The following is an 18965-nucleotide window of genomic DNA, read 5'->3' as shown; positions in this document are numbered from 1 at the left end:
GGTGGTAACACCTTTAATCCCAGCACTTGGGAGACAGAGGCAGGCAGATCTCTGAGTTCAAGGCCAGCCTGTTTTACAGAGTGAGTTCTAGGACTATCAGGGTTATGTAGAAAAACCTCGTCTCAAAAAACATAAACAAATAGATCAAGAAAATAAGAAGTGGGAAGAGTTATGCATTTATAGGTTTTAAAACTCCACTTCCAGAAGTATTGTTGTTCTGACTACTCTAGGCTATAATTTCTTAGTTGATGAATATACAAGAATAATAAAAACTACCACTTATTAGTGCTCTAATATATTAGGTTTTATATTTTTCATATTTATATTTCATACTACATCATATATCATCACTACATATTAGGAAGGCAAAGTTAGAAAAAGCTAAGAGACTATCCCAAAACCATGCCTGACAAACATCCAGTTGGATCTGGCTCCAACAGCACACTTCAATTTCTAGTTAGGATTTTTGTTTTGTTTTGAAGACAGAGTTTCTCTATATAGCCTTGGCTGTCCTGGAACTCACTCTGTAGACCAGGCTGGCCTTGAACTCAGAGATCTGCCTCCTCTGCCTCCTGAGTTCTGAGAATAAAGGTTACCACTCAGATCGTTAGAATTTTGACATATGCCACAAAAATATCTAGATGTCACATGTAGCTAAAAAGAATTTGAAATGTGGTTATTTTGCTTAAAATATTGACACATGTTGTATTTCAAGGAGTAAAGAAAAAAGAATGTGAAATCTCTCTATTATTAATAACTTTTGAGTTTTTAAAATATTTTACCTATACTGATATAAAATATATTAAAATTTTCATTACTGTCATGTGTTATGTGTCTGCCAGATGTCTGACCTTCATGTGACTTGCACTTCATCTACTCTGCTATACAACTCAGCAGCAACTCACTACTACAGTGCTGCTGAAGGACGACTTTGTAAGCATACCATACACACAAGACATCATACCTTGCTGACATCACACTCTTACTAATGCTTAGGATTCTTTTAGAAGTACTGGGCCATATACTAGACTCCTGTAACCCTGGAATTGCACCAGATGCTGCACCATCCACCTACCTACAGCTCCCTGAAGCTTCATTGCAGCTATCAGTCCCTTCACTTCCTTTCCTGAACTGATGCTGCTGTGGTCACTGACGTCCTTATAGGTAGTCTGGCTATCAGGCTAAGTACTTTATCATCCTTCAGAATGAAACATGATTTAAAAACGTTATATGTACACACATACATGCACATGAAAGATGTAGCAGGTTAAAACATTCATGTTTTAATACACAGAAAAGCAAGTAGCTGAATAATCAGCCTTCCTTCTGAGGTCTTAGAATTAAGCAGAGAAGAAAGGGGTACCTTTATAAATCAAAGGTATTTCACATAAAGAGTTCAAGATTAATTTCCCACTTTAGCAAAACCATTTGGAGTAGGAGATATTTCCACCCAAGATATTGCCTTCAACTTGTACAATAATTGCATTGTTTCCAAAGTATTAGTAACAGCTTAAACCTTTCAAAAATAAGACTTTTGAACAAATTTTATTTGCTATGCAACCAACTTCAAAAATAACTATCACTATTTAAGGTTTGGGAAAAAGTAAATATTTATCTATACCAGCTTTCTCTTAAAGAAAAAAGGAACTCAGGGCACAGTGGCACAAACCTTTAACCCTATCACTTGGAAGGCAGAGGCAAGGTGAACCTCTGTGAGTTCCAGGCCAGCTAAGACTCCATGGTAAGAGACTCTGTCTCAAAAGGCAACGTTATCCCACTCTGCTCGTTAGAGTTGGTAATATCCCAGCCAAGTTACAATTAATAAATGGAAACTGACATAGAAGAATAAAGTGATTTGCATAAAGGAGCTGGAGAGATGACTCGGCAGTTAAGATTAAGAGCACCTCCTGCCCGGTTCAGTTCCAAGCACCCACCGTGGGGCCTGTAATTCCTGGTCGAGGAGACTCAACTCCTTTTTCTGGCTTCCTGGGCACCAACATATATATAAACACAAATAAAAACAAATCTTAAAGGCCAGGCATGGTGGTGGTATATGCCTTTAATCAGCACTTAAGAGGCAAAAGTAGATGGATTTCTATGAAGTCAAGCCAAACCTGAGCTACAGTGAGACCCTGTTTCAAAAAGGACAAAGAAAAGGAAATAGAATTTTTTAAGGTTGTAATCTCAGTATATACAATATATGAACATTTAAGGACAGAGAGTCTTAATGAACCCTGCTCAAGCCACCCTTCACCTCCTTAGGCCCTCAGAGCTTACTGCTAACAATCTTAGAAAACCATGCTGTGAGTCTAAATCTCCTGCTGAAGTTTAATTTCCTGACCACTCATACTGTCCTTTCCACATTTTTTTAAGCTTGTATCTGAGGTAGAAAAATCTACCTATGATTTCACTTCACTGAGTATAATTAAGGATTTTATATATGCTCCTTTCACCAGAATATATAGAAACCCTAATTATTTCCTGATACAAACATAGCAAACTATAAACCCTGACCACATAACAGTAAGGAATTTCCTTACTGTAACAGGGACTTGCCGTCTGAATTTCAACCTGTTGGTGAGGAACAAATTTCTTTCCTCCTAGCGATCCATCCTCATCAATTCATACTAATGTTGTAATTCATATTAATTCTTCAATGAAGAATTAGGGGAAGTTGACTTTTGAGACTTATCATAAGTGAACTGGTTCTATTTTAACAGGCTTGCATTTTCACTAGCTTCTCAATTTTAGCTTTACTGTGGTGAGGGCCATAGCTGGAAAGGAGTTCACTGCAGGAATACAGAAGTAGCTTCACAGGCAGATGTGCAACCCCAAAGGATAACAATATCTATGATATAGGTACAATAAAAATACAGACATCTAAAATACAAAGATATTGCTAATCACACACAAACCCCCAGCCAGTATATCTAATGAATATAGATGGCCCCTAAATGGAACAGGGACAAAAAGTGATTAGGGCAAGGGCAATAGCTTGTATTTATAACACAGTAAATGCATCTACTGAAACACAACAGCTCAACAGGTAAATAAAAGCCATCAGATCTCTGTTGGAATATTTAAATTGCCGTTCGAGGCAAATCTGGCATTCAAAACACAAAGCAGATGCTCTAGGAGCCCAAAGAACGAGGGACTGCCTACAGCAAAGCCTCAGCCACCCCGAGCCGCATGCCACCCAGACACTACTCAAGAGTTCTTGAAGTACACTCCACTCTGCAGCTGCAACTCACTGGCTGAGGATCACTTGCAACACTTTATGCAAAGGCTCTTTCAGATCCTGGGACACTCTTTCGCCAAGATGGGCCAAGCAGTCTTCTATTGAGCTTTCAGGGTTAGCAGGGCTAAACACTGGTGAGGTGTGACAGTCAAAGCCTGTGCTGGTAAAGGCTAAAGACAAGATAAAAGAAAGACCAAAATTAATAAATGGTGCTGGGGCTAGAGAGATTGCCAGTGGTTAAGAGCACCTGCTGCTCTTCCAGAGGACCAGGGTTTGATTCCTAGCACCCAGTCTCAGGGGATCCAAAGTCCTCTTCTGGGATTCCATGGGCATTGCATGCACATGGTACACAGACATACATGCAGACAAAACACCCATACACAAAAAATAAATAAATAAAAATTAAACAACAAAAAAATAAATACTATCAAAAGTTAGGCTATAAGCCAGGTGTAATGGTGCACACCTAGAATTCTGACACTCAGGATTCTGAGGCAGGAGGATCTCAAGAAAGAAGCCTGCTGGGCTACACAGTGAGTTCAAGGTCAGTTGGGCTATATTGCAAAAGCCTGTGTCAAAAGAATCAAATAAAAAGAAAGCTTGGCATGGTAGCACACTAGGGAGATAGACGCAGGACGATGGGAGTTCAAGCCCAACCTTGAATCTGAGGCCAACCTGGGATCCAATGAGGCCCTGTCAGAAGAAAAGAAAGAAAGAAAGAACAAGAAGCGGGTATCTTTGGGAGGGCCCATGAAACTAAGGGAGTTACTGTTAGGAACGAGAGTTTTAAGGTACTTAGAAAGATCATTATACATATTAATCTTGTCTGGAACACAAAACTGATGCCCTAAATTGAGGTTTTATTGTTTTGTTTTTCAGAGGGAAGTTTCCCTATACAGCCCAGGCTGGCTTTGAACTCATGAATCTCCTAGCTCAGTCTCTCAAGTGCTGGGACTATAGGCATAAACCACTATGAATTATTTATTTGTAAATTTACTTCTTTTTTTTTTGGCCAGCGTTTGTCTTACTGTAGCCCAGGATGGCCTCCAACTTACAAGAACCTTCACCCCTCCGCTCCACAAGTGCTAGGACTACAAGCACAAACCAGCATGCCCAGTTTGTTCATAAATTTGTATTCCTTCTCTTTCCTGACTAACAAGGAACTTATTTATAAACACAATCTATCGGTGGTTTATGAAAAGTTATTATGCGGGGCTGGAGAGATGGCTCAGAGGTTAAGAGCACCGACTGCTCTTCCAGAGGTCCTGAGTTCAATTCCCAGCAACCACATGGTGCCTCACAACCACCTGTAATGAGATCTGGTGCCCTCTTCTGGCCTGCAGTCACATATGCTGTATACACAATAAATAAATAAATCTTTAAAAAAAAAAAAAAAAAGTTATTATGCTTTATTTATTTAAGACACACACATAAGTAACAACAATTTTTGAGAAGAAGACATAAATTTGAAGAGAACATGGGGAAGGCACATGGGAAGGGCTGGAAGGAGGAAAGGAAAGAAAGGGGGAAATGATGTAATCAGGATGTTTTCAAAACAAAATATAATTTAAAATGTGTATTTTGGCAAAAAAAAAAAAAGCCATGAAAATCATTTTCTGATGGGAAGTGAGGCCTGCTCCACAGCAGAGAATTCATGTCTGATACTATGAACTTCTAAACAATCAAATAGATAAATCTTCGAAGGAAAAGGCAGCAGTGGCAGCTGCTGCCAGATGTGGTTGTACACATCTTTAATCCTAACACTGGAGGCATAGGCAGTTGGATTCTGGGAGTTGGAGGCCAGCCTTGTCTACATAGCAAGTGTCAGCCCAGCCAGAGTTACATGGTGAAACCCTATCTCAAAGGTGAAGACACTAACAACACAACAACAAAAAGAAAAAAGAGAGCAAACCAACTAAATCAACAATAACCACAGCTGACAGAATCTGCTCGCTGCTCAGGAAAGTAAGAGGAAACAGACCTTCAGAGACTTCTTTCTCCAAGGATTTCAGTTCTTCTTCAATCTCAGATTTAACTTTTAATAAAACTTCTGGGTCCAGAGACTGTGGAGCGACATCTAGTTGAACTCCTGAAACAAACAAGAGAAATCAAGGTTGGTTACTCTAGAAAGAGGGACAGATAAGCCATTAGAATATAAACGGTTGAGTAGCCACATGTGGAAGCTGGGCAGGAGGGTCACTTTACATCAGTATAGAGCTAGCCTGGGCAACAGATAACCAACCAAAAACCAAAAACCAGAAACCAGAACTATCTATACTTAGTATTAAGTCAGAAAACAAGAAATCAAATTTGATTATCAAGCCTAGAAGGTATTTTTTGCAACAATAAATAACAAAGCTGAGGTGTAGATCAGTGAAGAGCATCTGCTTAAACACCTGACTTTGATCTAGAACTGAAATAAAAAGGAAAAGCAAGGAAGAAACAACAATTAATAGAAGTCTGTGGGCCTAAGTACTGAGTAAAACCTAACATAGAAAAGAAGCCTCCGCACATTTCTGACTCCAGAAACATGCATCTGGAGATGGGAAGAGAACGGTATCGACACGCATAGGTTCCTTCTTCCTGCATGCAACAGTCTTCAAAAGAGAAATATGGGAGCCAGGCATTATGGTCCTGAGATAATCTTTGCTCTAAGAAAGGCTGGGCATAGTGGTTTATGCCCATAATCCCAGCATTTGGGAGGCAAAAGCTGTCAACTTGGATGCCAGCCTGGTCTGACAGCAAACTCGAGGCCAGTCAAGACAACACACACGTAGCCAGGCGGTGGTGGCGCACGCCTTTAATCCCAGCACTCGGGAGGCAGAGACAGGCAGATCTCTGAGTTCGAGGACAGGCTGATTTAGGGAGTAGGTTCCAGGACAGCCAGAGTTACACAAGGACACCCTGTCTGGGGGGTAGGGGGGGGGGGGCTGCATATGTAGTGAGAGCCTATCTCAGAAGCAAATAAATAGAGCTCTAAGTAAACAACAAGCAGCTCTTAAGAACTGTGCTCGGCCCAGAGGAAAGCATTAGAGCTCCAGTGACAGGAAGTCCCTCTCTGTTCTTAGCTTTGACTAAGAATCAAATTCACCAAGCAATTCTAGTGTGACCATCTAGGACCATATGCGTAACACAGCTTTGATGTCACTCTCACCGTGGAAATCTACAATGCTCCTACTTCTCATTTTATTCCTTGGATTTTTCCATGGTGTGGGGGGGGGGGGGGCATATACAAGGATGAATGCAATCATACATGTAAGACAGAGGCCAACACCAGGTTCCTTTCTACCTTATTTTGTTTGTTTTTATATGTATGAGTGTTCTACCTGAATGAATTTCTGTATACCACATGCATGCCTGGTGCTCATGGAGGCCAGAAGAAGACACTATGTTCCCTAGAACTAGAGTTACAGGTAGTTGTGAGCTGCCACATGGGTGCTAGAAATTGAACCCAGGTCCTCTGGAAGTAAACCAGTGCTCTTACCTGCTGAGTCATCTCTCCAGGCCCTGCACCCTATTTTTTGAAACAGGGTCTTTCTGAACCTGGAGCACACCAGCTAGCTAATGAGTTCTAGGGATTCACCTGTCTCTGCCTCCCCTGTCCTGGGGTTACAGACCAATGCCACTGCATCCGGCTTTTACCCCATGGGTGTTGGGGATCCAGTCTCAAGTTCTCAGTTTGCACTGTAGGCACTCTACTAACTGAGCTATCTCCTCACTCCCATTCACACTTTTTTGAGAGGGAAGGGGTTGAAACAGGATCTTACTAAATAGCCCTGGCTGGCATCCACCTCATTGATCTTTCTGTCCCACATTCCAGTTGCTTAGATTTCAAGCAGGTACCATGATGCCTGAATCCATTATGCATACTTTTAAGCCACACTGAATTATGTATACTAAAGAATGTTTTTTCAAAAAGCAACCCAGGCCAGGCGGTGGTGGTGCACACCTTTAATCCTAGGACTCAGGAGGCAGAGGCAGGAAGATCTCTATGAGTTTGAGGCCAGCCGGTCTATAGAGCAAGTTCTAGGACAGGCTCCAAAGCTACACAAAGAAACTCTGTCTTGAAAAAACAGTAACAAGAAAAAAAAATCAATCCAGTATGAATTCACTGCCAGTTTCTTCATGACTCAATGAATAAAACACACTATACTTAGACCAATTTAAGTCTGTTTCTCCATTATGTCTTCAGTCTTTAGTGATTCTTTTTTCTTTGGGATTTTTTTGTTTGTTTGTTTGTTTTGAGACAGGGTCCCAAGTTTCCCAGGTTGGACTTAAGCTCACTATTATAGTCAAGGATGACCATGAACTTCTGACTGTGTGCCACCATGCTCAGTTTTAGGTGGTGCTGGGGATTGAACCTAGGGTTTTATGCATGCTAGGTAAGCACTCTGTCAACTGTGCTATATTGCTACTCTTCATGACACTTACCAATGCTTGAGATCAGTAGAAGACTTTTAGTATCAGTTAGCCTGTGCCACAGTTAGAGTTACATGTACTCTAGACTATATTTGGTGATTTTATAATTTGTTCTGACCAGATTACAAATACTTTGAGACACTTTCTTTGTCTAAGGCTTATGTCAAACAGGACAAAAGGAACACAAATACTTGATTGTGTGGTGGCTGTGACTATCTACTGTGGTATGGACCTAAAGGATTGCAGTGGACAGAAGAATACATAATACAGCCTTACTGCATTTGATAAGTATACAGGACAAACCGCTGGAAAAAGACTCATACAAAAAGAAACTCAACTGAATTTCTATAACTTACACAGACAAAAATAATAGTTCATATATAAATGTAGAGAAATAAAAAGTTATTTGCTACTGCTTTGAAGCTACTAAAATGGCAAAAATTAAAAGTAAGGAAATTGAGAAGTGATTTTTCTACAAGAGACTATGAAAACTGACTAACCACATATATTGGGTAATAAACACATCATTCATTTATGGCAGTGGATGGAGATAGAGAATATGAAAAAAGGAAATAGAATCAGACCTCAGCTACTGCCGCCACACTTAGGAGAACTATACTCAATAATCAAGGCCTAAGAGCTTAGCCTTAGAGTGACAATCTGCAAATCAACTCATCATTATTTGCCCATGCACCAATAACCCATGAAGAAACAGTATTTGAAAACGGATCTCCCTGGGGTGGCTCATGCCTGTAATCCCAGCATTTGGGAGATTGAAGCAGAACTGTTACAGGTTCAAGGACAGTGTGGAGAAAAAGAGAGAGAGAGAGGGAGAAAGAGAGAGAGGGAGAAAGAGAGAGAGAGAGAGAGAGAGAGAGAGAGAGAGAGAGAGAGAGAGATCATTCTGTTAAGTGACTTATTACTGAACCCTAGAATATATGATTATAATTTCTTCTCAAGAAATAAGCGATGCCATCTGTCATCAGCCTCTTTTTGGAAGACATGCACATCCAAAACATCCACAGACCCACACAGCCCCTAGCACCACCACCAACCCACACAGTAAATGACAATGTCTTCATTACCATATGCCTCACACCCCACCAGATTAAGCAGAAGCAGCTGATTAGAGGAGTGCCGTTCTCATGAAACTGACATGATGCTGATTACACATGACAAGTTGTCATACTTGATAATAAGCCATGTGGAAAGCCTCAACTATAAAAAGGCCACTGCTGTTAGGATACAAAAGGCTATCTCGCTAGCTCCCCACAGACAGACAGATTCAGTGATCTTCATCTAATTAATCCTCTCCACCCAGACATTCTAAAGCACACAACTACGCAGTAGGGCCAATGTAGCATAAATCCTGTTCAACGAATCCAGGAGAAGTATTTCAAAGATAAACAGACATGAGCACACTGAAGTCTGCCTACTTCAGTCCACATGAGGAGTTGCGTGAGTCTGCAATCAGCATATCCCAGCTATGAAATTTGTCCAGAGCTTTCAAATTGAATACAACTAACACAGTTTGGCCAACTGAATGGGCTAGATCAAAAAGAAGCAAATTCTGTATCTCCAAACTGTGACATATTAAAATTACCTATAAGGGAGGGGGAGAAATGGCCCCCCAAAATAGAGCTTTCCGAGGCTAGAGATGAAGCTCAGTGGTAGAGTACTTACCTAGCATAGAAAGTCCTGGATTTGATCCCTACTACTAGGACCCACTGCCATTAAAAAAAGAAAGAGTTTGCTACCATTGCTTGTACTCATGTATATATAAATTACACTTACGCTTATAAGAAATCCAATATTAAGGATAACCACTGCTGTGGAACAATCTGTGTACACTGTAAATATGATTACTCTCATGGGTTAATAAAGAGTTGACTGGCCTATAGCTGAGCAGGAGGTGATTGGGTGGGAGAGTCAGACTAGGAGGATGCTGGGAAAAAGGGCAGAGAGTCTCAGGGTCATGAGCCAGACACAGAGGAAGCAGGACATTTATTGTAGAAAATGAGGTAACAAGCCATGAGCCATGTGGCAGAACTTAGATAAAAAATATCGGTTAATTTAAGTTGTAGGAGCTAGTTAGTAACAAGCCTAAGCTATCAGCCAATCATTTATAATTAATATTAAGTCTCTATGTGGTTATTTGGGAGCCGGCTGGTGGGACAGAGCTGACAGTCAGTCCCAACAAAAAACTCACCTACAAACCACCACAAATTTTTAAATTTTATTATTATTATTATTATTATTATTATTATTAGTGTGTTTGTGTGTATATTCACATGTTATGTGTATATTAGTTTGTATACCACAGCACACATGTGGAGGCCAGAGGTACTGGATTACCCCTAGGGTAGAGTACAAGTGGTTGTGAGTCACCTCACATGGGTGCTAGGAACTCAGGTCCTCTGGAAGAGCAGTACATGCTCTTTTCCACTCAGCCATCTTTCTAGTCCTACTTTGTTTTTCAGACAGTCTCAAATAGACCAGCCTGGCCAAGCTTGGTCTTAGCTCCTGATCTTCAGGCCTCAACTTCTTTTTTTAATTTACTTATTTTTATGTGCATGGATGTTTTGACTATACATATATTTTATATATATATATATATATAAAATATTTTGACTACATAGACACATACATTTTATATATATATATATACCAAGTGTATGCCTGTGCCCGAGGAGGCCAGAGAAGGTGGCAGATCCCCTGAAATTGGAGTTGGAGACAGTTGTAAGCTGCCATGTGGGTACCTGGGTCCCCTATAAAAGCAGTCAGTGCTCTTAACCACTAAGCCATCTCTCCAGCCCCAGGCCTCATCTTCTTGAGTGTTGAGATTAATGATGCCTACCAACACACTAGCCTTCGTGTTTAGCCTTTAGATTTAGTTTTATATTTTTTTTTATTTATGTGTATGTGTGTGTGTGAATATACTCTATGTGTGGCAGAGGCCAAGGAAGACAGAGAACTAGATCCTGTCTTAGAGTTTCTATTGCTATAACAAAACACTATGACCAAAAGCAAGTTGGGAAGAAAGGGTTCATTTGGCTTTCAGGTTACTTGCCCTTTTTTTTGTTTGTTTTTTTCGAGACAGGGTTTCTCCATGTAGTTTTGGTGCCTGTCCTAGATCTCACTCTGTAGACCAGGCTGGCCTTGAGCTCACAGAGTCTTACAGCCAACTCTCCGGCTGGCCTACAGGTTACAATCAATGTACTTTGCATGTTACAGGTAGTTAGATTGCACTACCTACTACAAAGAGCTTTCCTTAGTTCCTGCAATCTGATACCATTATGTGTGTCCTGGCCAGTACTACCTTGACTTTCAGTAATCCATGTTTTCTTTCTTTTTTCCTACCCACTCAAATATACATGCAGGCAAAAGACTAACACACATAACATTTTTAAATTTTTATTAAAAAAAAAAGGGGGGGGTGGGGGGGATGGAGAGATGGCTCAGCAGTTAAGAGCACTGACTGCTCTTCTAGAGGACCAGGGTTCAATTTCCAGCACCCACATGTCAGCTCACAACTGTCTGTAACTCCAGTTCCAAGGAATCTGACACCGTCACACCAATGTATGTTAAATAAATTATTTTTTTTAAAAAAGGGATGGGTGGTGGTGGTACACGCCTTTAATATCAGCACTTGGTAGGCAGAGGCAGGCAGATCACCGAGTTCAAGGCCAGCCTGGTCTACAGAGCAAGTTCCAGGACAGCCAGGGCTACACAGAGAAATCCTGAGGGGCAGGGGAGAAGAACTACAGAATGGCCAGGCCTTGAGGCACACACCTTTAATCCCAGTTCTTGGGAAGCAGAGGCAGAAAGATCTCAGAGTTAGAGGCCAGTATGGCCTACATAATAGTTCTAAGACAGCCAGGACAACAGAGAGAGATCCTGTCTCAAAACAAACAAAAAAGACTTAAAGGATGATTCATGTTTCAAGCCTGGGTAGCAAGTATTTTGCTTTTGGTTTTTTTGGTTTTTGGTTTTTGGTTTTGGTTTTTTTTTTGTAGTTGTTGTTGTTTTGGTTTTTTGGTTTTTTTGGTCTTTGGTTTGTTTGCTTTTACTGCAAAAATAGAGGCTGATGGTATATACTTGTGATTCTAGCTATTTAAGGGACAAACTGGGCTACAACTCTTTCTTCAAATAAAGAAAGGAAGGAAGAAAGAAGGAAAGGAGGGGGTACATTTTTTAAAATAATTTATTTTATTTTATGTGCATCACTGTTTTGTATGAACGCATGCCTGTGTAAAGGTGTCGAATTCCCTGAAACTGGAGTTACAGACAGTTGTGAGCTGACATGTGGGTGCTGGGAATTGAACCTGGGTCCTCTGGAAGAGCAGCCAGTGCTATTAACCGCTGAGCCATCTCTCCAGCCCCCAGGAGGAGGTTAAATTTTAAAAAACAAAAAATTGGGGCATGTTTACAAAACCAGCTATGAAGGTGGAATAGCAAAAATCTAGAAAAAGAAGTTAACAGAAGAGCTTCATAAAATGATGAGGCCCTGGCCAACACTCCTGACTTCTGTCTTATCAGACAGGTGGAAAGGGGGGCACAGCTGTCATTTTAGTATTTGTTTGTTCCTAACATCATGGGTTCAGTCTCAGTACTACCAAAAAGAAAGGAAAGAAAGAACAAACAAATGAACAGGAAATTCAGGGCCCAAAGTAAAACCGAACTGGAACAGAGCCACACTCACGCATGCGCAGCCCAGGACTGTCTGGGCCAGCAGAGCTGACAGCTGCAAGCCAGACTTCCTGTGTTTTTTGGCTTCACACAGCTGCTCATCACAGACTGCAGAGAGTGCTGTAGCTACACAGCACTCAGCTACATGCCAGCTAACAGACCACAACCTGCCCTTTATTTCACCTGTAAATACCAACGTGTCAGACGGGAAAGAGGAAGAAGAGGAGTTTGAATATTCTGGCTTTAAGGCACAATGGTATAGATTATTTTGTTATCAGAAGAAGGCAAAGTATAGTCTTTACCATCCTGAAATAATAAAAAAATCAAAAGTATCACCAAACTATAAAAACTCATCAAAATACTCTCAATTTACACAGAATCGTTGATAAGAAAAATTAGAATATTTACAATAGCTAATTCAATACCAGCATCATTTCTTCAAAAAGAGAAAAATGTAGAGGAACCCTGTCTCGAAAAACCAAAAAAAAAACAAAAAAACAAACAAACAAAAAAAAAAAAACAGGAAAGAAAAACAAGACAAAAAAAGTAAACTTCAAATCGGTTCAGTCAGGAGCCAAACAAGAAGAATGATTTATGATGTTAATTAAATCATGCTGCATTTAATCAGACCACAATAGAATTAAACTAGAACTCAGTAATTAAAAAGACTAATGAAAATAAAATCCCTGAGTACTTGGAGATTAGTTAGCACACCTCTAAGTGACACAGAAGTAAAGAGAGAAATCTGAAGGAAAATAAAGCACTATTTTGATCCAAGTGAAAACGAGAACACAGGCCATATGTGGTGACGAATGCATGCGATCCTAGGAGGTGGAAGGCAAAGGCAGAAGGAAGCAAATCTACTCATCTGAGAATCACCTCACAGACAGCCCTCTGACCACCTACGTGTCATTCAGTAGGTAGAACCTGTAAACTCCAATGCGCCGGCCGGCAGTCTACCCACAACTGCAGCCCTCCAGTAGGACTCAGGAAGTCTCAAAGTACCGAGAGAGAGAGAGAGAGAGAGAGAGAGAGAGAGAGAGAGAGAGAGAGAGAGAGAGAGAGAGAGAGAGAGAGAGAGGGAGGGAGTCGGGAAATGAGGACCTAGGCCTTTAATCCCAGCATTCCAGAGACAGAGCCAGGTGGATCTTTGTGAGATGGAGGCCAGCCTGGTCTACATAGTCCCACACCAGCCAGGGCTACATAGAGAAACCTTGTCTCAAAAAAAAAAGGAGAGACAGAGAAAGGAAAGGGGTGGCGACAAGAGCAAGACAAGACAGGTTTTAGGTTACTTTTGATATTTTTCATTGTTAAATATGTTTTATTACTTACTGTGTGTGTGCACACGCGTGTATGTGTACATGTGCACACCTCAGCTCACATGCAGAAGTGAACTTTTTTCAGAGGTCAGTTCTCAGGTCGCCAGACTTGCATAACTAGCATCTTTATGCTCTGAGCCATCTTGCTAGCCCCAAAATAACCTTAACAGCAAATCCACTCTCACTATAACCTATGTCCATGAAAACAACCTGAGTTTCATCCCCAGTACTCATGGAAGGAGGAGAGAATTAACTCCTACAAGCTGGCCTCTCTGTCTTTCTCTCTCACACACAGACACGTATACACACCATAAATAAATGTAATAAATTTTAAATAAAGATGGATACATACAACATACTACAAAGAATTATTCTGAAAATAAGAGTCTATCAGACATCTGAACTTTTATATAAATTTAATATTCAACAGTTAATTAATTTTTTTTTTTTTTTTTGGTGTTTTGAGACAGGGTTTCTCTATGTAGCTTTGTGCCTTTCCTGGAACTCACTTGGTAGCCCAGACTGGCCTCGAACTCACAGAGATTCACCTGGCTCTGCCTCCTGAGTGCTGGGATTAAAGGTGTGCACCACCACCGCCTGGCTAATTAAAATATGTTTTTAAATTTACTGTGTATGTATGTAGACACAACATGTTACATGCCTGGAGTTTAAAGGACACTTACACACTGGTTCTCCTTCTACCTGTGGGTTCCAAAAATGAACTGGGATCATCAGGCTTTCTGGCAAGCACCTTTCACCTACTGAGCCATTTCTCAAGTGTCTTGTTGACAGGGTCTCATGTAACTCAGACTAGCCTTGAATTCTCTATATGCAGACAAAACTGGACTTGAATTCCTAGTCCTCCTGCCCCCACCTCCCAAGTGCTGGGATTATAGATATATGCCACTACATTAGGACCAGTCTGTTCTACACAAGATCTTCACAAAAAACAAACAAACAAACAGGACCAGGTATTTGGTTGCAAATACACTGAATTCCAGATCTCAGGAGGCAGAGGCAAGTGTATAGTCTGTAAGTTCAAGAGCAGCATGGTCTACATACTGAGTTCTAGTTCTGCCAAGGATACACAGTGAGACCCGTTACAAAAAAAGGTGGAGCCAGGCAGTGGTGGCGCACACCTTTAATCCCAGCACTCGGGAGGCAGAGCCAGGTGAATCTCTGTGAGTTTGAGGCCAGCCTGGGCTACCAAGTGAGTCCCAGGAAAGGCGCAAAGCTACACAGAAACCCTGTCTCGAAAAACCAAAAAAAAAGGTGGAAGGAGAGAATCAAATGCCAAAAATATTGTCCCCTGACCTCCACATGTGTTTACACACATGTACACACCCACATATGTTAATAGCACGTGCTGCTCTTATGGAGGATCTAGGTTCCATTTCCAGTACCCATATAGTAGCTCACAACCATCCATAACTCTAGCTCCAGGGGATCCATTGCCCTCTTCTGACATCCACATGTACCAAGCATGCACATGGTACACACACACAACATACACTCATACACATAAATCTTTAAAAGAAAAAGGGGAAAAAAAAAACTAAAGAAGCCAGACCAGATGTGGTGGCACATGCTTACATTCCCAGCACTTGGGAGACAGAGGTAGAAGGGCTGACCCGAATGAAAGAGTAGCTTGGTCTACATAACAAGTTTCAGAACAGGCCAGACCCTGTTGCTGTGGGATGGTCAGTATGTCAAGTGTGTTACTGATTGGTCAATAAAAAAATCACTGATTGGCCATTGGCTAGGCAGGAAGTGTAGGCGGGACAAGGAGGAGAATAAAGCTGGGAAGTGGAAGGCTGAGTCAGAGAGACACTGCCAGCCACCACAATGACAAACAGCATGTGAAGATGCCGGTAAGCCACGAGACATGTGACAAGGTAGAGATTTATAGAAATGGATTAATTTAAGCTATAAAAACAGTTAGCGGGCTGGAGAGATGGCTCAGAGGTTAAGAGCACTGCTTGTTCTTCCAAAGGTCCTGAGTTCAATTCCCAGCAACCACATGGTGGCTCACAACCATCTGTAATGAGATCTGGTGCCCTCTTCTGGCCTGCAGGCGTACATGCAGACAGAACACTGTATACATAATAAATAAATAAATCTTTAAAAAAAAAAAAAAAAAAAAAAAACAGTTAGCAAGAAGCCTGCCACGGCTATACAGTTTGTAAGCAATATGAGTCTCTGTGTTTACTTGGTTGGGTCTGAGCAGCTATGGGACTGGCGGGTAACAGAGATTTGTCCTGACTGTGAGCCAGGCAGGAAAACTCTAGCTACACCCTGTCTCAAACAGTCTGATGAAATGACTACATATGTAAAGATGCTTGCTGGGTGGTCTGAAGGACAATGGCCCTCATAGGGAGTGATATTATTAGGAGGTGTGGACTTGCTGAAAGTGTGTTACTGTGAGGGTGGGCTTTGAGGTCTCATATGCTCAAGCTATGCCCAGTGTGACACCGAGTTCCTTCTACTGCCTGTGGATCATGATGTAGCACTCTCAGCTCCTTCTCCAGCAGCATGTCTGCCTGCACACTGCCATGTCCCTGCCATGATGATAATGGACAAAACTCTGAACTGTAAGCCAGCCCCAATTAAATGTTTCCTTTTATAAGAGTTGCTATGGTAGCCTTTAATCCCAGCACTCAGGAGGCAGAGACAGGTGGATCTCTGTGAGTTCAAGGCCAGTCTGGTCTACAGATCGAGTTCCAGGACAGGATCTAAAGCTACAAAGAAACCCTGTCTCACCAGGCAGTGGTGGCACATGCCTTTAATCCCAGCACTCAGGAGGCAGAGGCAGGAGGATCCGTGAGTTCGAGGCCAGCCTGGTCTCCAAAGCGAGTTCCAGGAAAGGCGCAAAGCTACACAGAGAAACCCTGTCTCGAAAAACCGGAAAAAAAAAGAAACCCTGTTTTGAAAAAAAAGAGTTGCCATGGTCATGGGGTCTCTTCATGTCAATAGAAACCCTAAGACATTTGTCAAAAAGCCTGATGACCCAAGTTGGATTTCCATGACCCCTAAAGTGAATAGAAAGAATCGACTTCTGCACATTGTCTTCTGACCACCACGCGCGCACACACGGAAAGTACACACCCACACAGACACACGCATGAAGTAAATAAGTAAGTTTTAAAATGAGGGGGCTGGAGAGATGACTCAGCAGTTAAGAGCACTTGCTACTCTTCCAGAGGACCTGGATTCAATTCCCAGCACCCAATTGGCAGCTCACAACTGTCTATAACTCCAGTTCCAGGGGATCTGACACCTTCACACCAACACACGTAAAATAAATTTAAATAAATTATTTTTTTTAAAGTTTTAAAATGAAACAAATCAAAATCAAAACATTACAAAACAAACACCATTAAAAGAAGTTGCAACCAGGAAGGGGACAGGAGTGGGGTGGGGTGGTCATTCTCTGTATTATTAACACTGCTTGTCTAACACATACAAATGCTTAGATGCAAATACTTCTATGGATCAAGTCCTTCTCATGAGCCAACATAACCACCGTAAACCAAAGACAGTACCTTGGGGTGAGGGACCTTCTTGTTTCTCCTGAGAGAGAAGTCCCAAGTAGCTGAGGACGACATACTTTGTTTCATAGTGAAATCCTAGAGGCACAGTAGTAGAGGACGCCATTGAACTGGCTGAAGAAGCTCCAAAGAGGTCTATTAAGGATGTTGGAAATCTAAAAACAAAAGGTCTCTTTCAGTTTAAAATTGATTACAAACCAATCCATTTCCCCATTGGTCCCAATTACTCACCTAACTCCCAAGGTAAATGGCTCAACAGTTTTCTTTCCAAAAATCTTTAAAAAAGTAACTCTTTAATTTCTAGACAAACAGTAACTTAACTATTCCAATAAAAGGTAAATTTTCCTTTTCTCATTTTTTTTCCTTTTCTATTTATTTGCTTTTGTACGGTCTTAGAGGTGGCCACACCTGCCATGGTGCACACGTGGAGGTCAGAGGACACTGTGGAGTCACTTCTCTCCTTCCCCTTACTTGTGTGTATGCAGCATGGCACGTAGATGGAAGTAGGACAACTTGAGAGCTAGCTGGTTCTCCCCTTCCAATACGTGGGTTCCAGGAATCAAACTCAGCTTATTAGGCTGGGCAGCACGCACCCCTACCAGCTGAGCCATCTTAAGGGCCAATTTCCCATCAATTATACTACAGTATATGAGGACTGCTATACTAAAACTACAGTTTAGAAAAGTCTTTGAACTGTACAAACTCACATACAGATCTAGTTGAATAATTCCACCTTAAAAAAAAAATCACATTCTTGAAATCAGAGTACTGGAGCTTGAACCTAGGGCTCTGTCCATGCTAGACCAGTGCTTCATCACGGTGCAGCCTTTCCTTTTCCAGTCAGGGTTTCTCTGTGTAGCTTTGGAGCCTGTCCTGGAACTCACTCTGTAGACCCGCCTGCCTCTGCCCCCCGAGTGCTGGGATTAAAGGCGTGTGCCACCACTGCCTGGCTCCCTTTTCTTTTTTTAAAGGATTATTTATTCTTATTATTCTATGAGTGTTTTGCCTACAGTATGTACATGCACCACAAGTTGCCTTTTGACCTCCACACGTGGCACAGGCACATACACCTGCTCCTCTACCACATATAAAAACACTACATTTAGGCCAGGCGGTGGTGGCGCATGCCTTTGATCCCAGCACTCAGGAGGCAGAGCCAGGCGGGTCTCTGCGAGTTCGAGGCCAGCCTGGTCTACAGAGTGAGTTCCAGGATAGGAACCAAAGCTACACAGAGAAACCCTGTCTCAAAACACAAAAGAAAAAAACTACATGGGAGGGAGGGTGGGGACTTTTTGAGAAGCAGTGGGGGTTGGGAATGGTGCTGCAAGCCTATAATCTCAGCACTAAGGGGGCTGAGGCAGGAGGATCACAAAACAAAACTAGAGGAAAAAAAAAAACTTGATAAGTTCCAGGGGAAACCTCTCTGTCTAGACTGCAACAGTTAAAACATAGAAAGAAAACCAGGGGGCTGGAGAGAAGGCTCAGTGCTGAGAACACTGGCTGCTCTTCCAGAGGACCCAGGTTCAATTCCCAGCACTCACATGGCAGCTTACAACTGTGTGTAACCCCAGGATCCAACACCCTCACACAAACTAACACGCGGGCAAAGTACATTAAATTTTTTAAAAAAGGAAAGGACGCCGGGCAGTGGTGGCACACGTCTTTAATCCCAGCACTCGGGAGGCAGAGCCAAGTGGATCTCTATGAGTATGAGGCCAGCCTGGTCTACAGAGCAAGATGCAAGAGAGGCAC

General features: G+C 41.8%; 1 protein-coding gene across 8 annotated transcripts in view; it reads right to left on the bottom strand.

Annotated features, from left to right (window-relative positions):
* Bcl2l13 (BCL2 like 13) overlaps positions 1-18965 on the bottom strand; it is a 58889-nt gene that overhangs the window by 28940 nt on the left and 10984 nt on the right. For 3 of the 8 annotated variants that reach the window (XM_059258512.1, XM_059258511.1, XM_059258507.1), the window contains exons 2-4: positions 17208-17368; positions 5220-5327; positions 3252-3408 (exon numbers count right to left, since the gene is read on the bottom strand). In XM_059258512.1, the coding sequence (XP_059114495.1) occupies positions 3252-3408; positions 5220-5327; positions 17208-17319 (377 nt within the window). In that variant the 5' untranslated portion in view covers positions 17320-17368. Of the gene's footprint in view, positions 1-1075; positions 1316-3251; positions 3409-5219; positions 5328-17207; positions 17369-18965 lie in introns of those variants that run through there. The other 5 variants (XR_009378382.1, XM_059258513.1, XM_059258516.1 and 2 more) reach the window with 3 other exon arrangements.

Source organism: Peromyscus eremicus, chromosome 3 (assembly GCF_949786415.1).
Source record: "Peromyscus eremicus chromosome 3, PerEre_H2_v1, whole genome shotgun sequence".
NCBI lineage: Eukaryota > Metazoa > Chordata > Mammalia > Rodentia > Cricetidae > Peromyscus > Peromyscus eremicus.
This window is presented reverse-complemented; position numbering and strand designations above follow the sequence as displayed.